At 45.0% G+C, this 24392-nt stretch overlaps 3 protein-coding genes across 3 annotated transcripts; all 3 read left to right on the forward strand.

The window, feature by feature from the left end:
• Positions 1-4667: 4667 nt before the first annotated feature.
• LOC120702765 (probable galactinol--sucrose galactosyltransferase 6) lies at positions 4668-12696 on the forward strand. The gene is made up of 7 exons (XM_039986687.1): positions 4668-4920; positions 5031-6146; positions 6252-6461; positions 6557-6691; positions 6776-7088; positions 7199-7562; positions 12565-12696. The coding sequence occupies exons 1-6, from the start codon at positions 4730-4732 to the stop codon at positions 7535-7537; spliced, it is 2304 nt and encodes a 767-aa protein (XP_039842621.1). The 5' UTR covers positions 4668-4729; the 3' UTR covers positions 7538-7562; positions 12565-12696.
• On the forward strand, positions 8290-10550 carry LOC120702766. Its single transcript, XM_039986688.1, has 2 exons — positions 8290-9447; positions 9558-10550. Exons 1-2 carry the CDS (start codon positions 9018-9020, stop codon positions 10487-10489), a joined length of 1362 nt encoding a protein of 453 aa, XP_039842622.1. The 5' UTR covers positions 8290-9017; the 3' UTR covers positions 10490-10550.
• A 5483-nt stretch (positions 12697-18179) lies between the features above and the next one.
• On the forward strand, positions 18180-23973 carry LOC120702767. Its single transcript, XM_039986689.1, has 9 exons — positions 18180-18523; positions 19106-19167; positions 19291-19440; positions 19762-19938; positions 20863-21078; positions 21176-22821; positions 22928-22993; positions 23126-23195; positions 23321-23973. The coding sequence occupies exons 1-9, from the start codon at positions 18250-18252 to the stop codon at positions 23957-23959; spliced, it is 3300 nt and encodes a 1099-aa protein (XP_039842623.1). The 5' UTR covers positions 18180-18249; the 3' UTR covers positions 23960-23973.
• Positions 23974-24392: the final 419 nt, after the last annotated feature.

The following is a 24392-nucleotide window of genomic DNA, read 5'->3' on the forward strand; positions in this document are numbered from 1 at the left end:
GTCATGCTAGTCGTTATCCTATGGTTGTTCTGTGTAGCGTTGTGTTGTCACTTCACCCCTCGTGTACGTGTTGAATAAAGTTCTGTATGACTCTGGACTCCACTTGATGTAACATGTATTATGCCGGAGACCTTATTCGGTAATTAATACATGGTTTAGCATTGATCTTCGGGTCGGGGCGCTTCACCTGGGTTGAGGGCCAACTGGCCCAGACGAGGCCCGATAGCTATCCAACGGCCCCCTTATCCACTCGCCTCCCTAACTCCAGTCTCCTCCCCCTCCCTCTCCTATCCCAGATCTCGTCTCCTCCTCTCACGGCCACAGGCAAGCGGGATAGTGGGCCGGCACGCATTGGCGCGGAGGCTGGCGCGGTGCGATGCGCGTGGCGGCAGCAGGCGGCCGGCGCAGCAGCTCCGCCATTGATGGGCTTGGCGGGCTCATGGACGGGATCGTCGAGCTTGCCCATAGATTTTTTTGTTTTGATTTACCGAGACAGACACCAAACCACCTCAAAAAATATGTCATTTATTGTGACTTTAGGTCCGAGGTGGTTGTGGTTGTCTGCCTCGGAAATCCTTTTCTAAGTTTATTGTAGTAGTGTCAAGCGGGTGCATGCAACTATGCAAGCAATGGCAAAGTGCGCATGCAATAAGGGTAACCGATGAAAGGGAAATTGATATCGGTAAAGAGCAGGAGAGACAAAGCTGCATAAGGCCAGTGTCAATGGGAGTTTTATGGAGAGTTTCATGACATTAAATACCATCACTTTTGCTGACATGACAATGAGAGAGAAAGATGGATTTTCATGGGATGTGAGGAGAGTTTCATCACTATGAAATTTATCTGGCACAGTTATCTAGTTCTCAGTCTAGGTAACTGTGGCCATAAAACTTCCATTGAGACTGGTCTAACTCTTTCAGAAAAAATTGCAGATACACGAAGAAACATATAATTTACAAAGCCGCCAGCTGTTCAGATTGGCTAGATAATTGGACATCTTTTTTGACCGTGTGCTACTTAAGTTGATCTTTATTAAACAAAAATGAGAAGAATCGGAAATGAGTGTCTTCCCCTTGCGGTTTCTTGCTTGGTTTCTTCATTCTTATCAGGGCAAGATAGATTTTTCTACCTGAAAAAAAAACATGTGGCACAATCCGGTGTTTGAGCAACTATCTTAGAGTTCATTTGGTCTAGCTTCACCGGCTTGAGTTCCTCCTGACATACTCCCTCCCGTACGTGAAAAGAATGCCATTTTGGATAAAGTTTGAATCAAACATTGAGAATATAAATCATAAATAACCTTTGAGTTATTGAGTTTGAAAAAATGAAAGTCATATGAATATATTTATTTTAAAAAGTACTTTCATAAAAATATACATATATCATTTTTTTATAAAAATAAGAAGTCAAAATTATGCTTTGAAGAATGTGTCACTGTCCTAAACATATTTTATTTTCTATATAGAGAAAATATGCACACTGTAGCAGTACTATGCAACACTGTAGCAAGAAGCAAAGAAGCTCCTTTTCTCTCTCTCGAGCCCATAATGAACTAGAAAGAGAATAATTAAGCTGGTGAATCCAGAAATTGTGGCTCCACCGGCTCAATAGAGAAGCCAGAGCGGCACCAAACGGGACCTAGGTTTATGGCGTCTCAATTAGTACTAGTGATGCTTTGGTTCTCGAATAATTGGCTGGAGTTAGCGATAAGCCAATAGCGACACAGCACTGATGGGTGATTGGCATCATGCTCACCTTAGCAACCACTTCCCCTGTCCCTTAATATCTGTCATTTTCGTTTTCCGAGAAATAATTTTAATTAAATATATATATAAATAATAATATTTATGGTACATAATTAATATCATTAGATAGATGCCAACCTCTGTCTTCATTTGACAATTTTAACCACGGCACAAATCACAAGGCAGTCCTATTTTACACATGTACTAGTGATGAAAATGCCTCTGATTAAAAATTGGGATACGTAGGTGAAGCAGAAAGAATCTGCTTTCTCTATAAGCAGGATTGTTCTCGTTCAAAAAAAGAAAAGCAGAAAGAATCTGCCCATCCATTTGCCTTTCTTAAGGGCAAAGTTGGAAATAATTTTTCAAAAACTGTGTAGTGCCAGGTATTTGTAAAAAGATAAAGTCGTCAAAAATTTTAAGTGCAGTATTTGTGAATGGAGATTGGTATTTGAATCTAATTTTTTTAATAAATTTATTTAGAGATACAAATATTGCACATATTTTCTATAAATCAAGTTAAATTTTTAAGGAAACGATAATTGTAAATTGGGGATAGAGGGTAAAGCGCGGGATATAGGGAGTAGCAAGTGGTAGCAGATCTCTGATTGCGACGTGTCGCCGCTTGTCTCTTCGCGGCGTCCATGGCTGCACGCACCTGCACGAGAGGACAATCTGAATGGCTGCTGTTCCAGGTGGACCTGCACGCCGCCTGCTATGGCGGTTTCCTGAGTGCTCCATGGTGATTGGCGACGCGGCTAGGTCAGCTCGATCGTGACGGGCGGCGGCGCGGCTGGACGAGCGGCGAGTTGTTTATGGTGGATCAGATCGGATACTCCGCAATGGCGGCTGCGGCAGATGGCGGGTGGGTAGATCGAGAGTCGCCATGCGTGAAATGATATCTGAAGATAAAATGGCCATGCAGTTGATTTTTAAAGCCCCTTTTTACTCTCTAGGTTATTAGACATACTTTTAAATCAGTCTCAGTGGGTGTGTCATCGATACTATCAAAACTGAAAATTTGAGAACTGTGTCAGTGTAGTGTCATGGTCTATGACATTTCTCTCACATTTCATAACATTTCATTCTCCTATTTCCTCATACTATTAGTACATGCTAATAAATTTAATGTCTATAATAATTCTATAACACTCCCACTAAAACTGGTCTTAGTATAATAAACCGAGATCTGGATGTCACAGCAGAGTGTGATTAAAATGTACTAGCAAGCTGATCCATTACTGCCTGTTGGTATCACCGACCAAAGGGAAATTGAGATCGGTGAAGAGCAGGAGAAGCAAAATCTGTTCTAGTAGAAAATACTGAAGGTTCAGAAACTGACAAATAACTCTGTCAGTGAATATGCAGGTACACGAAGAAACATGTTTCAGAAGTTGATGTTTAAGAGAGAAATGCGAAGAATCAGAAATGAGTTTCTTCCCTCTTGCGGTTTCTTGCTTGGTTTCTGATCAGGGCAAGATAAATTTTTCTGCCGGGAAAGAACAGAGCAGATGGAACTATCTTATTTAGTTCGCGCTGCATATGAGTGAACTATCTTAGGTTTCTGGCATTATTTTTTCCAGTGATGCTTTGTTTCTGATTATAGCATTGATAATCGAATGATTGGCTGGAGTTAGCGGTAAGTCCATAGCGACACTGCACGGATGGGTGGTTGCCTCATGTCATCACTGACACTGACCCATTTAGAGCAAGACTTAGGCCCCGTTTGGTTGCAGTCTGTAAAAATTTTGAAAAGACATCTTTCTACATTTGAAGTACTAAATATTGACTAATCATAAAAATAATTACAGAACTGGTCTGTAAATCGCGAGACGAATCTAATGAGACTAATTAATCTGTCGTTAGAGGTTATTTACAGTAGCATTACTGTAGCAATTTAGCATCTAATTATAGCCTAATTAGGTTCGTTAGATTCGTCTCGGCATTTACAGATAGCAGTCGCAATGTGTTTTTTATTTCGTTTAGATTTAAGTCTCCATGCAGGTGCCGGAAAAAAATTTTGGAATTTAGAATTACGCAACCAAACACGGGCTTATAATAACGACCGCCCGCCGGCGTTTTGGGCTCCAGCTCACCGAGCTTGACGAGATGGAAGTGGTGGGTCGTTTATTTAATGATCTGCGCCGCTCAGCAGCAACGAGCAACCAATCGGACTCAAGAAATCAGTGGCGGCGGCCCCGCAACTGCCGTATGCCCGCGTTTCGTCGGCGGTCCGCGAGACGCTCGCTGACAGAATCTTTCTCTCCCTCACCTCAGCCTCTACGCTGACGAGGCAGACGAAACGGCGACCATAATATTTGCTCTTACTAAACTCGGATCCTTATAGCAACTAGCAAGTGGAAACAGATCCACTGTGCTGTGGCCGGTGTTTGGTATTGATTAGATGTGATAGAAAAATTCTGCTGGCTGATTGATGACTCCTGTCGATATAGCCCGTGTTCAGTTGCAAAATTCTAAATTTCAAAAACAATTTCCGGCACCTACATGGAGATTTAAATCTAGACGAAATAAAAAATGCATTGCGACTGCTATCTGTAAATGGCGAGACGAATCTAATGAACCTAATTAGGCTGTAATCAGACGCTAAATTGCTACAGTAAACAACCTCTAATGACGGATTAATTAGGCTCATTAGATTCGTCTCGCGATTTACAGACGAGTTCTGTAATTATTTTTGTGATTAGTCTATGTTTAGTACTTCAGATGTAGAAAGATGTCTTTTCAAAATTTTTACATCGCACAACCAAACGGAGCCATAAGAAAAAAAACATTTGACTGGATGCAGCGAAAAAGTGTGTCTGTCACCCGTCACCGTGACTGTGACGGCGCATTTGGCGAGCAGGATGATTCCGCTCGCCGGCCGTCTCCTATGCTGCTGCGCCCCGTATATATAAGCGCCCTTCCGCCCTCCTCTCCTGGCATCCTTGCCAAGCATCTCGCAATCCTAGATAGGCGAAGAGGAGATGACGATCACATCATCCGTCAAGCTCGCCGGCGGCACTCTGTCGGTCTGCGGGAGGACGGTGCTGTCCGGCGTGCCAGCCGCCGTGGCGGCGTCCTCTGCGGCAGCGGCCGGAGCGGTCGACGGGGTCTTCATTGGCGCCGACCTCGCCGAGCCGGCGTCCCGCCACGTCATTTCCCTCGGCACCTTAAGGTTCGGTGCTGTGCTGACACTGGGAACACGAGATTTTTTTTTTGGCCATTTTTTCGATCCATTCCATACTCATCGACTCTGATTTTGGGTTGGGGATGATAATGGCGCAGGGGCGTGCGTTTCATGGCGTGCTTCCGGAGCAAGCTGTGGTGGATGTCGCAGCGGATGGGGGACAAGGGCGGCGATGTCCCGCACGAGACGCAGTTCCTGCTCGTGGAGTCCACGGGCGCCGGTGGCGAGGACGCGGCGGCGGCGGCGTACGTCGTGTTCCTCCCGCTCGTGGAGGGCGCGTTCCGGGCCAGCCTCCAGGGCGGCGCCGGCGAGGCGCTGGAGCTCTGCGTCGAGAGCGGGGACGACGACACGCGCGCGGCGTCCATCGAGCGCGCGCTCTTCGTGGGCGCTGCGGAGTCGGACCCCTTCGCGGCCGTCGCCGGCGCCGTCGCCGCCGCCAGGTCCGCGCTCAAGACGTTCCGGGTCCGCGCCGAGAAGAAGCTCCCGGGCATCGTGGACTACTTTGGGTGGTGCACCTGGGACGCCTTCTACCAGGACGTCACGCAGGAGGGCGTCGAGGCCGGGCTCCGCAGCCTCGTCGCCGGCGGCGCGCCGCCCAAGTTCGTCATCATCGACGACGGCTGGCAGTCCGTCGGCACGGACCAGCCCAGCCCCAGCCCCGACGAACACGCCGGAGAGGCCACGCAGCCGCGCCTGCCCCGGCTCACCGGTATCAGGGAGAACAGCAAGTTCCAGAACGCCGACGACCCGGCCGCCGGCATCAAGGCGGTGGTGCGCGCAGCGAAGGAGGAGTACGGGCTCAAGTACGTCTTCGTCTGGCACGCCATCACCGGCTACTGGGGCGGCGTCCGTCCGGGCGCCGCCGGGATGGAGCGCTACCGCTCCAGCATGCAGTTCCCCAAGATCTCGCCGGGCGTCGCCGAGAACGACCCCGGCATGAGGACCGACTGGATCACCGCCCAGGGGGTCGGCCTGGTGCCCCCCCGCGCCGTGTACCGGTTCTACGACGAGCAGCACGCGTACCTCGCCGCCGCCGGCGTTGACGGCGTCAAGGTGGACGAGCAGTGCATCCTGGAGACGCTCGGCGCCGGCCACGGCGGCCGCGCGCAGCTCACCAGGCAGTACCACCAGGCGCTCGACGCGTCCGTCGCCAAGAACTTCCCCGAGAACGGCATCATCGCGTGCATGAGCCACAACACCGACGCCCTATACTGGTACTGCGTCCGCCAGAACAAATCCCATCCGCGAATTTCGCAGTATTTTTTTCACGGATTTTCTTGACCAATTTGATCGTGGCGTGCTGTGTGTGGAATTGGCAGCTCGAAGCAGACGGCGGTGGTGAGGGCGTCTGATGATTTCTTCCCGAGGGACCCCGTCTCGCACACGATCCACATCGCCGCGGTGGCGTACAACAGCGTGTTCCTCGGCGAGTTCATGCTCCCGGACTGGGACATGTTCCACTCCCTCCACCTGGCCGGCGAGTACCACGGCTCGGCCCGGGCGATCAGCGGCGGCCCCGTCTATGTCAGGTCGCGATCAATTCATCAATCTTCAGAATTGTTCATGCTTATTTTTGCCGAAATTGGGAGCTGAATTCTGCTCTTGGTGACGGATTTGATTGCAGTGATGCCCCCGGGAAGCACGACTTCGAGCTGCTGAAGAAGATCGTCTTGCCGGACGGCTCGGTGCTCCGCGCGCGCCTGCCTGGCCGGCCGACCAAGGACTGCCTGTTCACCGACCCGGCACGCGACGGCGTCAGGTTGCGACGACGATCTGTTCACGTGTGCCAATTGTGCTCTGCTTTGTTTAATTTGTGGTCTCTGAGATTGCTCTTGCCGTGCAGCTTGCTCAAGATATGGAACATGAACAAGTTCACCGGCGTGCTGGGCGTGTACAACTGCCAGGGCGCGGTGTGGAGCTTCGTGGAGAAGAAGACCACGTTCCACCGCACCGGCGCCGGCGCCCTGACCTGCGGCGTCAAAGGCAGCGACGTCCACCTCATCTCCGACGCCGCGACGGACCCGGATCAGTGGAGCGGCGACTGCGCCGTGTACCGCCACGGCAGCGGTGACCTCGCCGTCCTCCCCGACGGCGCGGCGCTGCCCGTCTCCCTCAAGGTCCTCGAGCAAGACATCCTCACCGTGTCGCCGATCAAGGTCAGCACCCAACGCCAAACGTCTCGAGGAATCACCCGTGACCCCCTCCCATTCTGATCGATCTCCATGTCTGATACAAACTGATGGAGCCATGGATCGCGCCATTGCAGGACCTGGCACCCGGGTTCAGGTTCGCCCCGGTCGGGCTGGTCGACATGTTCAACGGCGGCGCGGCGGTGGAAGGCCTGACCTACCACCTCCTCGACGGGGGCAAGCTTGTCGGCGACGGCGGCTCTGCTGCTTGCAGGTCAGAGGAGGCCGTCGGATTGGTGTGCATGGAAGTGCGGGGGCGTGGCAGGTTCGGCTCCTACTCTTCTGTCAGGCCGAGGAGGTGCATGCTGGGCTCGGCTGAGATCGAGTTCTCCTACGACCCTTCGTCCGGGCTGCTGACTCTGCTGCTGGAGGAGATGCCCGGGGAGAGGGTTCACAAGATTGTCGTCGAGTTGTAGACTTGCGGTGCGGTAGCATCACAAATCCAGAGCACCCGCCTTTTTTGTTTTTTTTTGGCCCATCGCGGGAAAGAATTTCACAAATATACTCCTGGGGAAATGTTTTCTGTTTCTATACCCAAGGGGTCGGCGCCACAGCCCACGGCGCCAAGATTTAACGTCTCGGCGCCGTGGCCCATGGCGCCGAGCTGAGCACACCAAATCCACCCAGCACCGCGCTGGCAGCCGACGTGGCCGACCTCGGCGCCGTTCCTTCCTCAGCCGCGCCACTCCATCTCTCTCTCGCGTCGCTCCCCTGCCGCGCCGCCTCAGCCGCCGCCCGCCCTCGGCGTCCACAAGCGCGGCCGGGTCCGGTGGCGTCCCCCCCACTCGCGGGACGCCCTCCTGCGCGGCCCTGCGCGCCCGCCGCCGCGTGGGGGCCGGCCATGGCGGAGGCCCGCCTCTGCTCGCCGGTGTGGTGGCCATCCGCGGGGCGGTGTACGACCGCCTCTGCTCGGCGGTGTGGGGGCCGGCCATCCACGGCCGCCTTCGCCGTCGCCTTCCGCGGCCGCCGTCGCCGTCCGCGGCCGGCGGCGCCGTCCGCAAGGCCCCAGGCGCGTCGCCCCCGCCCACGACCGGTGGGCATAGCGGCCAGCCCGGCTCGGCGCGGCCGGGCACGTAGCCCCCGCCCGCGAGGCCGGGTCCGCCCCCTGCGCGGCGGCCAAGGCCGGCCCGAGCGGGGCGCCTAAGGCCCTGCCCTGCTCGCCGGCTTGGGGGCCGGCCGTGGCGGCGCCGGCCTACTCCCCACTGCCCTGCCCTGCCCCGCGATCCGCAGATCGTCAAGGTTAGACGACAACGGCAATTTAAATATGCATCTTTAGTTCAGGTGTTACAAACTCACAAGTAATTATTTAGCGAATATGCTAGTTTAGTTTAGATGTTACAAATTCGCAAGTAATTAATTAGCTTCAAGTAGAGTAAATTCGGTAGTAAAGTAAATTTGGTAGAGTAATTTCGCTAGTTTAGATGCTAGTTTCTGCTTTGATGTTGGGTTCAGGGACTATAACATTTAGGATCTTAAATAGTACTGCTATTGATGATATACTTTTGTTTGAATTCGGCAATGAATTTTGTTTGAATTGAATTCATCAACTATTTAGGTGGGAATGCGTTGTTGGTACTTTTGAATTGAATTCACCAATGAATTTTGTTTGACATAAATTTCAAATTTATTTGCTAGCTTCTGTAAATTGAGATAATTAGCAAGTCTCCATAACTTTAACAATTTCATTTTTTACATTGCACACGTAATTATTGTCGTCTTGTGCATACAACTAGATGGATAATATAGTAACTGTTTATCATGGGGGAAGTGTCGAGGAAGATGATTTTGGAAATATTAGATTTGTTGGAATGCAAAGGGCCCCTATGTTGTTTGTTGGGAGACCATTGTTTGCAGAGGTGCTTGCAAGGGCTAGTGATCTGATTCATTGCAATTCAAATGACGGTGAAATTAAAGTTGAGGGTACTTCACCATGGTAAATCGGGCTTAACTTATCATAGACGGCTGCTCCCAATAGCATGCCAGGATGATTGGGAGAATTACGTAAATGGTGTCATGAAGAATGAAATTCCATTAATTGATTTGCTTGTGAGCAAGTTGTCACATGATTCAAGCCCTCATATGCATTCTCCTTCCGGGAATAATTGCCATTCACCTCCTCGCGAGTTATCACCTGAAAAAGAGTTTCCTGCACCTCCCGATCCTCCAATAGCAAACCGTTCTGGAAATGTGCAACATATGGTTGTGGTCCCTGATGCAGAATCCGACCCTAATTTCGATGGCATATCTCATGATCCTGCCGCACAATGTCATAATCATGACGATGTAACGCCCGCTCAGGAGATTCCTTTGAGCCAGAATCATCCAAGTAAGTGCAGTGCTCTTTGGCAATGTTCATTCCAATTGATGCTTCCACTATGATCCGAATGTTTTTAACTCACTTAGCCAATACCCTACTTCTTTCTGGCATCAATGCAGGAGACATTGCATATAATATTGCTATTCCTTCTGTTCCTCCAGCAACCAGTACCGGCCGGGCTTCTAACAGTGTGGAAGTTCAAATTGAGGATGATGAGGAGCCTTATGAAACGGCAAGAGCTGTTGATTCTGATGATGACCGCTATGTTGGTACAGCACCATTGACTGAAGAAGAAAGCGAGCTCCTCAGACGATTATGTCCTGACCGTGATCCACTAGTGCCTGAATTCAGCGATCTCAGACATTGCCAAGGTGCATTTGCTAAAGGAAGAGAGGACGAGTTGCTAGAGCCTCATGAGACAGGGGACCGTTCGGAACTTGCAAAGGGTCTTCTATTCAAGGACTTGGCTTCTGTTTGTAAATGGTTACAAGAGTACTCTATGAAACGTAAAAGGCCATTTAGAGTTGTGCATTCTTATGTGAACCGATGTTACACAGTTGTGCATTTTTATGTGAACCGACGTTACACAGTTGATTGTGAGAAGGCTGGTTGCAATTGGCGGGCATGTGCTCGGAAACAGAAACTCACAGGAAAGTTCAAGATCACCAAAGTTGTTGGTCCACACACATGTGCGGAAAATGAATTGCAGCTTAAGCATCGACAGCTGACCTCGACCCTCATAGCCAACAAGTTGTGCCACACATTGAAGTATCAGCCGAATTTGTCGGTTCGGATGATTATAAACTATGTTCAGGATATGTTTGGATACATGATAAAATATGGGAAGGCATGGCGGGCAAAGCAAAGGGCATGGAAGATGATATATGGTGATTGGGAGGAGGGATTTAAGAAATTGTCTGCCTTGTTGAATGCAATGAAAGCCGGAAATCCAGGCATGCATTATGAGTACATCCCAAAACCAAATGCATGGTCGCAGGACAGACGCCAATTTTTCTGGCGTGCATTCTGGTGCTTCCCCCAGACATGGTGAGGACTGCTTAGTACAGATGTGCACCGACGGGATGGATGGCGGTCGGCGTTTCTTCAAATGTCCACGCGCATGGGTAATACTCGGATGTTTTATTTCTTTATCTTCATTGAGACACCTTACATGAAATTCGTTTTGCAGTCTTCCGATGCTCCAGAAAACTGTGGTTTTACTAGGTGGGTCGATCCTGCACCAATTGATTCAGTTCAGGAGTTCATCGAGTACCTCCAGATAAAGATCTTTGATTTAGAATGCATGGTGAACAATTACGAGGAAGTGAGCGAGGCTAACAAAGACGACGAAAATGATGATAGCAGCAATGCGGCCGCTTCACAAGTTGACTCATGCACTATTTCTTACTGCAATTGCCCTTGTCACAGGAAAAAGGGCCCTACGCCTCCGCCACCACCGCCTGCACCACCTGCAATGGGTGGATACTGCGGAGAAAGCTCAACGTAGTTTGCTGTGTGGGGGTACGGCTACTAGAACTACCCTACTGCTAGTGACATGCTGTATCATCGTATTTGTTGTGTTTTCTTAAATTAGCTAAGGCATATTAGGTTAGTTCAGAATCTCTTTACTGTAGTTTGCAACTGGTTCTGCTATGCCATTGCATGTGTGATATGTGTTTAATTACCATTGTATTATGATGTAAACTTGATGGTTCACATTATGTAATGCATTTCTTAGTTCTTATTTCTTACCGTTATATTAATTAAATGTGTGCTTTTTAGTATTCTACTGACATGAAAAACTCCGAAAATATTAAGAACAAGTTCAAAGGTTTCATAGATTCCCGGCTAGAACTGCAAATTAATGGTAAAAGTTACAACACACAGAGTCAAGCTCTCAACTGAAAACATAACCAACTAATTGCAGTGGCATGTGCACGCGACAAGGTAATTTCTTGTTGCATCTAAACCTACCATGCCTTATGGAATGTAAAATGCCGGGATTACATGGTACTACTCTACTGAGTGCACCGAGGATATTTGCCCTTCCTAATTGCTTCGGGCCCGGCTTCCTTCGCACGGCGTGCCCTCTCTCGCTTTCTCTCCCTGCCAGCTTCACGTTCCGCCGCCGCCTTACGATCCACCTTCTCCATCCTCTTGCGGATCTCTTCTTGCTCTTTCTTGCGCTTCTCCTCTTGCTTTTCCTCGTGCTTCATTCGGCGCCAACATTCTGCAGCCCACCTTACTTGTTGTTCCACAAAGTCCTTTGCCTACTGCGACTGCACGGTGTCGAACCACTGCATAAAATCACAAAGAGGCGGAGGAGACTTTGTCCAACAAAAGTTAGAATCATAACTCAATTTTATGTCACAAAGAAAAATATCGTATGTTGTCCTGCTACCTTGGCCCCAGTCTTTGCCGTATCGCTTAGGTGGATCATATTCGTAGTTCTCACACATAAATAATCTCATGCCGTAGTCATCTCCTAAAACCTTAGATTGCATGAACTTGCATAACGAACAGCAGAAGCACATTGGCACATCAATTTCTTCGGGTACGGTGGCTTCACACTTGCTCCACGGAATGTAGGTTGATCCTGACGAAGACATTGGCGCTATAGTGTGGTGCGCCAAATTACGAACAATGATTTCAATAATGCACCTATCATATACCAAATCGATGCGTGAAAATATTGGAGGGGATAGAGGATACCTTGCTCTTGCAAATACGCGGTTCTAATCGGAGTTTCCAAGGCCCAATTTCTCGATTCGGATGGTTTGGTGAGTGGGAGTTGAGAAACTAACCGAGAAGATGGTGAAAGAATGGATGGAACGTCGGAGAAGAAAGGGAGGGGTGTATAAATATTTACACTCGGCGCCAAGATCTATGGCGCCGAGCTCGGCGCCACGGATCTTGGAGCCGAGGTCTAGGTCCACGTCATAAGCCACGTCGACGCTGACGACACGCTGGCAAATAGCTCGGCGCCACAAGACATGGCGCCGAGACGTTAGAGCTCAGTGCCATAGCCCGTGGCGCCGACCCTAGGGTCCGTTGCCAGAAAACGTTTCGCCAGGGGTCTATTTGTGAATTTCTTTCGCAGGAAGGGCCAAAAAGCAAAAAATACGGTCCAGAGCACCCTGTATACTGTGGTAGTGTACTACTCTTCCCGTCATTTTAGAATACAACTGCCGCTTGCTTGACGAAGAGTCAAATAATTTCAAGTTTTACTAAATTTATATAAAATAATATTTATATTTATATTACAAAATAAATATCATTATGTTAATTATGCAATATATTTTTCATATTAAATCTATTTAAAGATACAAATATTAGTAATTGTTTTATGTAAATTTGATCAAATTTAAAATTGTAGGTAATCCAATGCCTGCCATGCCTCCGCACGGCCTTCTGCTTGTTCTCGTTCTCTGCTTGTCTGCCGTCTCACAAAGGGAACTGAATAAATCACACAAACAAGGGGACAGGACAAGCAAGAGCAACGAACTGACTTCGCTTGAGAATTGAGATACAAAGTCCACACTCGCAACCATAAAAAAAATGTCCACACATGCACGCTTATATTATTATTTTTAGATAAAGGAAACATCTTCGGGCTCTGCAACTGATAAAATAGAGTTAAGAGTGCACACACGCTTACATTACTTACATTCCAGGTAGGAAGGAGCTCATGAACCAATCGTGAATTAAAGCAAATGAAATAAAAAAAGAGAGATAACAACAAGCAAGCCGACAACACCACAAGATAATGATGAACAATGCAAGCTAGAGCAGCACAAGAAGGCATCGCATCACTAGCACTTGTCCACCAGCACCTTTTTCTTGAGGCACCAAATGTCGGGCTCCTTGCCTTCCTCCTTGAGCTTCTTCTTCAGCATGCAGAGGCACGGGTCGTCTAGGTCGCAGCAGTCCTTGGTCACCGTCTGGCTCACGGCAACACGAGGAGTCTCGATAGTGCCCTGCCAGAATTCCGGACTCTTTTCGGTCGGTTCGTTACCTGCCAGAATTTACTAAAAATATAATATCGTATCACTATTCTTCGATAGCTTCTCATGCTACCTCCATAGTAACATGTCATATTTAGTACAACCACCGCTCTCTTATAAAAAAATGCGCTACTAATTGCAATATAATTTCGCAAATACATTAAGTACACGACTAATTGTGCTCCAATCTCCTTAATAAATTATCTAACCCTTCTTCCACCACAATTATTTCCATAATCCATTCAACATAGAATATTATTTTGTTAAAAAAATATTGTACTACCATTTTTACGGTTCCTCATGCGATCTCCACAATAACGTGATATATGTTAATATATCTACAACTTTCTTAAAAACATCACATCTATTAATTATCACATGATTTCACAAACTACATTAAGTATCCGACTAATTGTGCTCCGTGCCACCACCCTCCGTAATAAATTATTTTATCTTTTCTTTCACCATAATAAATACAGCAACTAATATCATACATACTATAGTACTTAAATATTAACGTCATGACAATTGAATGCTCAAATCATACCAATTGCAACAGCGGGCTGCAGACCATGACATCTATGCGAAAATAATAGAACAATGGATTCAACTTAACTACGTTGCTTTAAAAAAAATTATACATTTGTCTGTACACAACAACTACATGCATGAACTAAAATCCGCATCAACTACTGTACTAAATGCGGGATACATGTCCACGCGGTAAGGCCGCGTCATTACTACTACAATAGCAACACTATACGTACAATTCGATCATCATTCTTTTATGGCTTCTCATGCTACCTCCACAATAACGCATCATATTTAAATGTAACCACTACTTCCTAAAAAAATGACACCTCTACTAATCGCAACATATTTTCGCAAATACATTAAGTATCGGACTAATTGTGCTCCGCCCTCCCTAATAAACTATCTTATCCCTTCTTTCACAAAAAAAAACATTTCGATACCCAAAATAATATTCAAAGTTTCATACAATACAAATAAAAGTTAAAAATCAGGTGGTTCCTAGATAGTTCCCAATAGTTACATAGTCTTTTAAATTTGCAAAACATAGCTTGCGCTAATACTATCACATGGCATCCACTGGACTAGCTCAAACTGGCGCACCAGCAGTGTGCCCTAGTTTCTAGTGGAATCTATTCTATTCGAGCACGCTGCAGCTCTCTTTTGTATTCAGGGGGAAAAGGAAATGCTCCGCATCCTAGCGAGTGTTGTACTTGTGTTCCATTCCATTTTCAGATAAGGGAATATATTAATCATATTCAGCCTCTATATCGATTGATACATATAACTGTTCGAAAACACAACCACACCACACAACGCGTCCAAAAAACAAAACCAAGTAGAAAAAGAGAGAGACTAAAACGTGCTTAAACACAAGCAATCCGATTACTAAATGGGCATCCATTCGATGCGAAGACTTTCATGGCAAGGCACTCAAGTGCGCGACACCCCTCTAACACCGGTGGCCTTTCCTCTACTTTTTGCAGCAACGCCCAAAGCCGGATCCAATATGTTCCTCTGAACAGCATTTGGAGAGCCGAAGAAACTCGTGCACAGTTAAAAGTACTGTTGTTTCGAGTTAGCCAAATCGCTCATAAGATGGCACATGCTAACACTAAGGCCTGATGCTTGCGTTGTTTCTTCAGCCCATTTAACCAGTGAGTGAACATATGGTTCACATTTAACGGCATAGACAAATTAAAAACAACACTTATCAGTTTCCACACAAATTTAGTGTTTTGGCAATAAAAAAATGTGTTGTATTGTTTTATTAAAATTAAACTCCCTTTCCATCGCCGTCTAGCTAAATTGTCCTCAGTGAGAGTAACTCCCTTTCCATGGGAGTAAGAGAGCAGTAATGGAACAGGACATGCCTTCGAAATTGGACTAACATTTCACAGGTAAGAAAATAAACGCCATCTGAATTTCATCCATTTATAATGTTATTAATCATTGTGTTGATATTCTTCAGTTGTTGGCACCTTACTAACTCGCGTTGTTTCAATTCCTTGTGTTTTGTCCTTCTGAAAATCCATTCTAGCTCCTCTTCAAAAAAAATCCTCTTAAAAAATCCATTCTAGCTATAATTCCGTGCATTCTTGTCGTTATCCTGCAGTGCAGGTGCAAATGGCCCAATCATGACCAGGGTTTTTTTCCCTACTGGTTGGATGAAACCGCCGTCGTCCGGTTCCGGTAAACCGGACCGGTTTGATCGGTAACAAAAAAACCGGCCAAATTCAAATTTCAAACAAAAATGGCAGTTCAATCGGTTTTATTGGTTAGCCGGCCGGTTTGGTCGGTAAACCGCTCCAGTTTGAGGTGTAACCGGTGCGGGGAACAAAAAAACCAATAGTTTTAAAGTGGTTCCCCGGTGTGAAATAAATGAAAATTTTGGCGGAGGGGGTATATTGCCGCCGACGCATCGGGACATTTGGGCCTTAAAGGGCCAGCCTATTTTTTCTTTTTTGGTTTATCTTCAAATGCCCGCAAAATATACTAAATGAACGAATATTTGAAAAAATTTGACACCATCATATTCGTCGCAACTTGAAGTATTTTTAGGATTTTTTTTATTTTTTTGAATTCAAATTTGAAGTTTGAATTTGGGCGGTTTCGAACCGGCCGGTATCGGAACTGGTCCGGACCAGGGTTTTTTTTTCTCCGACCGGTTGGATGAAACCGCCGCCGTCCGGTTTCGGTAAACCGGACCGGTTTGACCGGTAATCGGAAAAAACCGTTCAAATTCAAATTTCAAATAAAAATGGCAGTTCAATCGGTTTCCATTAGTTAGCCGGCCGGTTTGGTCGGTAAACCGCTCCGGTTTGAGGTGTAACCGGTCCGGGGAAAAAAACTGACGGTTTTAAAGTGGTTCCCCGGTGTGAAATAAATTAAAATTTTGGTGGAGGGGGTATATTGCCGCCGGCGCATCAGGCCATTTGGGCGTTAATGGGCCAGGCCATTTTTTCCTTTTTGGTTTAACTTCAAATGCCCGCAAAGTATACTAAATGAACGAATATTTGAAAAAATTTGACACCATCAGATTCGTCGCAACTTGAAGTATTTTTAGAATCTTTTTTGGGAATTTTTTATTTTTTTGAATTCAAATTTGAAGTTTGAATTTGGGCGGTTTTGAACCGACCGGTACCGGAACCAGTTACACCGGTAACCGCGGTTTCCGGACTGATTCCGGTCGAAAAAAAAACCTTGATCATGACTACTTGGATGATGCCATGCATATTGCCACCAAGGATGAATGATCTTGCTGAGCATTTTTCTTTTCAAATGCTACCAAGATCAGTATATAATTTTTTCCGTCTACAATGACCAGATGGCAATACCTAGCTGGGAATGTATCTGGTGAAAACCACAATCTTTGTGAAAACTCATGCAAACTATAACAAAAAAGTCATCTAAATTCATGAAAAAAATCACACATGTAGATGATATGATAATACACAATCTCATAAAATATTCTGTCCAAACTCTACTTCATTTGTGAGATATTAAAATAACAAATTCCTTACAAATTTCAAGAAATTTGTTATTTTTATATCTCACAAATGAAGTTGAGTTTGGACAAGATATTTTACAAGATTGTGTATCATCATATCATCTATATGTGTGATTTTTTTTCTTAAATTTAGATGAATTTTTTTGTCATAATTTGCACGAATTTTCACAAAGATTTAGTTTCCACCAGATATGTTCCCTTCATAGCTAGCCCAGAATGCAACAAATAAAATCTATACACTGCATGGAAAATATACCCCCAAAGAAACATCCTCATCCGTCATCATGCACACTGGCTGGATCATAAAAGTAAAGGAAAATGATCGACGTGCGCATATTATTGAGTCGATCACCATCTTGCCTTAGAACAATTCATTAATTAACTGCAAACAATAATCGTCTGGAGAGGAACACGCACCCCGCACAAATCCATTATTTAAGAGCCCTGAAGAAAACACAGTTGAATGCCTAACACTACTCCATCATGCGTGCACAAACGAAATGGGTGAAACTTTCTACTATCATGTAGTACTTCAATTATTACGCCTTACACTGAATAAATCACACGCACGCGGGAAACATGGCAATGCAAGCAAGGGTAACGAACTGACTTCACTCCATCACTTGAGATACAAAAGTCCATGCTCGCACGCTTACATACATTATATTACATTCCGTGTGCGAAGGAATTAACTCATCAAAGCAAATGAAAAAGGAGAGAACAACAAGCTGCCACCGCACACCAAGATCATGAATCATGATCAACAATGCAAGATCATGATCATGACCACGCGCTATAATAAGGTAGTAGATAGATATTGACAGTTATAGTGTAGCGTTGGAGAGTGCACGGGACCGGACGTTCCGAATAATATTTTTGCAAACAAAGGAGTAATAGCTTGGATCTCTGGAATTTGTCTCCGAATCTCCATGTCTTTTTTTAAGAAAAACCTAAAGTGTACCGTATTTCTATAACTGAATTTATGCCATCTCTACGCCATTTGATATGTATACAGGCCGAAACAAAACCAATTCGAAAATGGCAAAGCGTGCAATCATATGTGTAGCGGTGCCAAATACATGTATAATCCGTTTCCGCCTTGGGATGGCGTAATCCTTGTCGTCCTTTTCGCATTTCCGCGTCGCCTCAGTACAGACGACTTCCCCCACCCCAACTGTCGGGCTGTCGCGCCACTCTTCTCCGCGCGCCCAAAACCGCCGCCCTCCACCCTTCGCGCCAAAAACCAAACCCTAGACCTCCGCGACAATGCCGCCGCCGCCGCCGCCGCCGGTGGCGCGTGAGGTGGCGGAGATCGCCGCGGAACCGGACCACGCTGCGGCGTACGCGTGGCTCCTCCACCTGCAGCGCGGCTGCGCCGACGACCCCTCCGCCGCCGCGGACCTCGCCGCCGAGCTCCCCTCTCCGCTCCTCCCGCTCCTACTCCGCGACGCGGCCGACCCTGACGAGGCCGTCGCGGCCTCCGCGCTCAAGTGCCTCGGCTTCGCGCTCTACCACCCCGTCCTCGTCTCTACCATCTCAGGTGCTAGCACTTCCCTGGGCCCGCATCTCTTCAGTTAAATGCTCAGTGATGGTTGAACACATTTGAATCGGTGAACAGATCGACGGTAAACAAATTCGATCCAGCAAAGTTCACACCGAAATTTGTGCTAGTTGCTCGGTGGGAGGAAGCCTATGATGTGAACATGGAGACAGTGCTTTTCATTGAGAAGTATATTGGCCTTTAGCAGTGTGGTTTAACATAAAAACTCACCCCTTTGCGGCATTGGGTACATGTATCTAGAATAATAGGTCACGCATCTGAACCCACCTGAATGTTTTAGGACCCTATGGGTCTAAACTTTTGCTTTCGATTAGTGCTCTGCAACTAACTGAGCTTCTTTCGTTCTAGAATATTATCGTACGATTTTCTTCGAGATAGCATCATCATTTTGCAATCCAATATCATTGTTTTGATTTTTTATCTGTCAGTGAATCAACCTGACAGATGCTACCGCTATATATCTATGGGGCAAACCCATTTTCTTCTCATACATGTGAGCTGTAGGCACTGCATTTTTGATTTAGTGAGCATAGCGAATAATAGATTTATCTTTTCCTTCAGCGCAGATGGCCCAGGCTGTATTGGATACCTTGGTGCAGCTAATCATGAATACTCGGGTGAAGGTAGATCTGGCCAACCATTTTTCTTTGTCAAGTGCTTAAAGCGCTCAATTTTGATGTGAACAATATGTGTTTGATTTTTTAGTATATGTTTCCCATTCTCTCCTCTTGATTTTGTTATTGCAGTCTGTTTGTAATTTGGGAATCTGGTGCATCTCTGTTCAGCAGTTGGAACCATTGATTATAGAGGATAGAGCAGACCAAGTGGTTACTGCTATTGTTCATGCACTCGACAATCCATTTGGTTCCTTGTCAACAACATTTGAGGGAGCTCAGGTAATTATGCGCATGTAAATTATGTTCTATGTCATTGCATTTTGTGACTAGGATGTTGAACTAGCAATCAAATATCTGCTGTAAAATAACTGCTTTGCAGCATCCATTGTTGAACAACCGTCTTCCTTCACGATGCTTCTAGTTTCATCAGTATTTTCCTCAAATGATGTAAAATCATATTATATGAGTCATATCTGTATGAACTTTCCTCATGTAACATAGACTGCAAGATAACTACTTAATATATACCTTGATCTTTGTTTCTCTTGCTTTCTCGTGGAATATTTTAATATAAATTGGAGTGCTGCCTTTTTGGTGAAGGCTATCATGAAGCTTTCTTGTCAAAGTCGCAAAAGGATGAGGGACCTATCAAGCTTATGGGTTCCACCAATATACCGGAGACTCTTAAGTGCTGATAAACCACAAAGGGACATGGCAGAAAGATGCCTCATTAAAGTGTCATGCATTATCCTACCACCTCAACCGCTTCTTTCCAAGGTAACTGAAAGATTGCTATTACCACAGTTGTATTTAATTCACAATTTGATCTATCTGGTAAGTAATTACTTGTCTGTTGTATGCAAAGTTATTGGATATATGCACACTGTGGCGGAGTTTTGTTTTTCTCTAAACAGAATAATTTTTTGTTAGTGTGTAAGCAACCCAAGTACCTGACCACCTGAGTGCAACTACTTTAATAGTCACTCGAAGGTATAAAGAAATTAGGTAACACTTTGTGATAATCTCGATCAGCTTCATATGGATAAGTCCTAATTCGTACATATTTTCTTGATGTGGCTAGAGTGCTAAGGAAATTCAGCTGAATTGGTTTGACCAATTAGTGACATTAATGTCCTAATATAGTAACCACAGTATAGCTTTGGTAGAGATGAGTAAAATGACACTGAACTAATTTGCCATCAACAACATATCAGTGTTAAGAAGGCTTAACATCATACTCATAGGGCTTGGAGGCTACACAACTATTTCCTCCTTTAGTTTGTAGTATTGAAATTCATGTAATTTATTACTTATAGTCTAAATTGATTATAGAAGGCATGTCCCAACACAAGCTGGAAATTATTATTATTTGATTAATTTAGAAAACGTATACATTGCATAATGTTTGGTTTTATACTAGTGTTTGTATGGCATTTGATATGTGTGAATTGTTTTTCCCATCATGGGCAACGCCCTGATTTCATCAGCAACAAATTACAGATGGGTCCAAGTTTTTTTTGGGGGGGGGGGGGGGGGGTACCTCTTTTGTTTCCTGGATTTGGCTTATTGAATGATTCAGTGCTGTGACCCTGCAACTTTGTATATTCCATCTGTTTTACTTGCTGTAATAATTCAGTTTCGTATGAGCTCATCTGGTGATTATTTTCTCAGTTTAGCTTCTTTTTTATGCTTTCTGTATAGGCTGTAGCTATAGACCTTGAGCGAAAGGTTCTCTGCCGCATGATGAATATGCTTGATGATCCTTCAAAGAAAGTTCAAGCAGTGAGGTCATGGGGATGGATCATATCTTTACTTGGTACATATGCAGTGAATAATAGACCTCTACTTAATAAACTCCTAAAGGTTCCTGAACAGATGTTCATCGATGTAGACACACAAGTCCAGATTGCTACAATGGTAGGTTACACTATTTCTTCCTTTTTCTGATGCACAGTAACTTTTCTAGTAACATGAAGTTCTCTATTGCATTATGATAGTCATTTCGGATCCACAGGTTTCCTGGAGAAATTTGGTAGATGCATTTTTTCCATCTCAGGCTACAGAATCTGTGGGTCAAGAAACTGTGATTGCCCCATCAGAACCCAGAGAACATGCAACTGCTCAGGTGAAAAGGACAAGGTTAATTATGGTGCCTTTATGTCAAGTTCTTTCGAGAAGTCGTAATATTGTTCTGAGCTCTTCTTGTTTGAGTACATGGAATTACCTTCTGCATAGACTCGGTAATTTGATCAACCATTTACCCATACTGGAGGCTGCTTTTGGGCCAATACTCAAAATAATTTTCTCATTTGGAATCAATGATCAGAACAAGCCACTGTGGTCATTTTGCATGAATCTTTTTCATGATTTTAGTTCATCAAAAAGCAGGCACAGAGAGGATTTATGTACTGCAGTGAATCAGAACTTGGTTGCCCAATCTTGTATGCATCTCAAGTCTTTGCTGAGTGCTCAAAATATCAAATGGCTACCATGGGACATTGGTTGCTTTCATTTTCAACTCGACATTCTTGGCACAATTCTGAATCCAGAACTGTTACAGGACATGATTCCTGAAAAGATGCTGATTGTTATGGATTCTGCAACAGAGATATTCAAGTTTCTTGTAGTAGGACTTCGAATTGAACTTAAAGAAAAGCGTTCTTATGAACAAGTCAGGCTTTGCATTACAGATCTCTGCAAGTTTGTAAAGACGAAGTTGTTTCAGGATCATGTAGGAAAGCATAGTGGTAACAAGTGTGCAATGCTACTGGATTTTGGTCTTCAATTTGTGAAAGTTATTGTGGGGGAGTTGGATCATTCTCTTTTAAATTCTGAAAAGATTGAGATATGCTTAGACATCGAATACATGAAGGAGAACCGGTCTGCAGAATGCAGTCCAAAGGTCTCTTTTCCAAGAATCAAACCACTTTCTTACATGGAGATGGTTTCTCCAGCAGTTTATGTGACTGCACTGTCTCTGTCCATGGTAGCTCAGTATACTGGAGAGCTGTCGCATGGAGATACTGAGAAGTTGGCTTTTATTCTCTCTTCATCAGATATCCTGAAGAGTCTTCATGCTGTCGTTTCTTTTATGTATATGCAGATCATGTGTCCGATGTTTAATAGGCAAAGATTAAAATGGTTGATGGTGTGGACCATAGTTGCAAAACACTTGAATGAGAGAATTATCTCTACTTTTGGATCAAGTTCCTACGCTGTGCTCCGTCATTTCTTCTGCTATCCGTTTTTTACTTTTTTATACCCTGGGGGCTTGTCTACTATTTGGAATGCTGAAAATAGCTCATGTGCTCCTGTTGCGCAAGACCTGGAGGTGGAATTAGCCATTGAAGTTTATAAATCCCTCTGTACAAGCTCCTGTAAATCAAAGGCTACATCAAAGGTTTTCTTTGAGGGTTTTTATGACTATTTGGTTGACATTATTGATGAACACATGGCATTGTTCCAAGCCAACGTTCAGCATTGTCCAGAGAAGTTAGAAAATACTGCTATCCTTTCTGCTCTCTGTGAAGTAGTCCTTGGACTCTTAGAGAATGATCAAATCTTAGCATATGCTAACCAAGAGTTGCATGAAACAAATGAAGACTTCATTGGTTGCAGGCAGCCTAGCCTTTTTTTGAGCTGCTTGAACCTTGTTAACAGGTTTGTTGACTTCACTTCTAAACAAATCAGATCTAATATATCATATCTAAAATAACAACAGCCTCAATCTGTTTCAATAATCTCCAAGCATTTCATGATATTGCAGGTTTATGAGGTTTTCAATATTTGGTTTCAAAGCAAATCCAGCTGGACAGCACCAAGTCACAAGCAGGTCATTCAACAGATTTACAAAATTGCAGTCTTGTTTGTTGGTTTTAATAGCAATAAGCTGCTATCAGCTGAGCACTTGAGTTTATATCTCAGTCTATATCTCATTCCTTCTCTTAACGTGGTTTTGCTTCAGGTTTTTTCAATCTTTATCCAATTTTGTTGGGCATGTCAAATTAAATGAAGATATTCTTCTTCTTTTCGAGGTTTGCACATATTTCTAGAATAAAGTACTTATATAGCTCCAAATGTTTCTAGGAGAGTCAGCTTCATTTGACAAGCACATATTCTTTATGCCTAACTGCATGAATACTCCATTTTGTCCTTGCAGATTATTGGAGATCAACTTATTGAGTGGCTCTCTTTATCTTCCACATTGTACTGTGAAATGCAACAAGGAAAAATCATTTACCAGTTTGAGAAACTTTGGCTCAAGATACTCGAGTGTCTGAAGATGAGCCAGCTCATCAGTGATGGCCCCTTTAGTCAGAAGCAGCGACTTCTTCAAGTGGCACTCAATCACCCGCATCATGTCATTTCAGCCGCAACAGCATCAGCATGCAGAGCAGAGGCAAATATCAAGATAAGCCTGCACTCTGGTTGCTTAGGTCCTAAGTTGGATGGATTGTTAATGGATAGAAGAAAGGGTCATAATAGCTCCATCGGTGATGGCAAAGCCATTGCACGTGAAGAAATTGACATCTCGAGCAGGGTTGTATTGCCAACATCGAAGAAAAGAACCAAGCACACAGATAGGGGTGCTGGATCTCTGAAGATCTCTGCGGGTCTGGGGCGGAAAAGGCTGAAGATCATGAAATATCCAACTAAGCCAAAGGAACTCAACAAAAATACAGCTCATATTGGCTGCATTAGCTCTAGGATAGATAACGTCTTCTCACCATGTTGCGTGGAAAGCAAAGAATGTAGGAAACCGGAATTGATACTGGAAATGCTCAAGAGAAAGAAATAACATTTTTAAACTGATTGCTGTCGAAGAAATGTGTTGATAACCGCCATACATTATGATAGTGGTGCACCAAATACGTCGGGAACTTGTTCAGATATAGCTCCACATCGCTAGCTCCTTTTGTTCCCAGTTCATACCGTGTAAATAGTTTTGTGGCGTATTGTATTAAACAAATCCTCAGGTCAATTGGATAACCTGCATTGTTAATAATAACCGTCCGCCAGTAAACGTGCAGACCACTGCCTCACTGCCTCAGATCCGATAGTTGATCGTAGAAAATATGCACAGAACACATGAAGTTTATATATTGTAGCATGATCAACCCCCCTTCCCCCCCCCCCACACACACACACTTATTGCTTTTCCATCCACTGTTGGCAAAGATATCCAAAATGATGACCTCTAATGCTTGGTTTGCCAAACAGACGGTCTCCCT

This window comes from Panicum virgatum, chromosome 4K, assembly GCF_016808335.1.
Source record: "Panicum virgatum strain AP13 chromosome 4K, P.virgatum_v5, whole genome shotgun sequence".
In the NCBI taxonomy this organism is placed as follows: Eukaryota; Viridiplantae; Streptophyta; class Magnoliopsida; order Poales; family Poaceae; genus Panicum; species Panicum virgatum.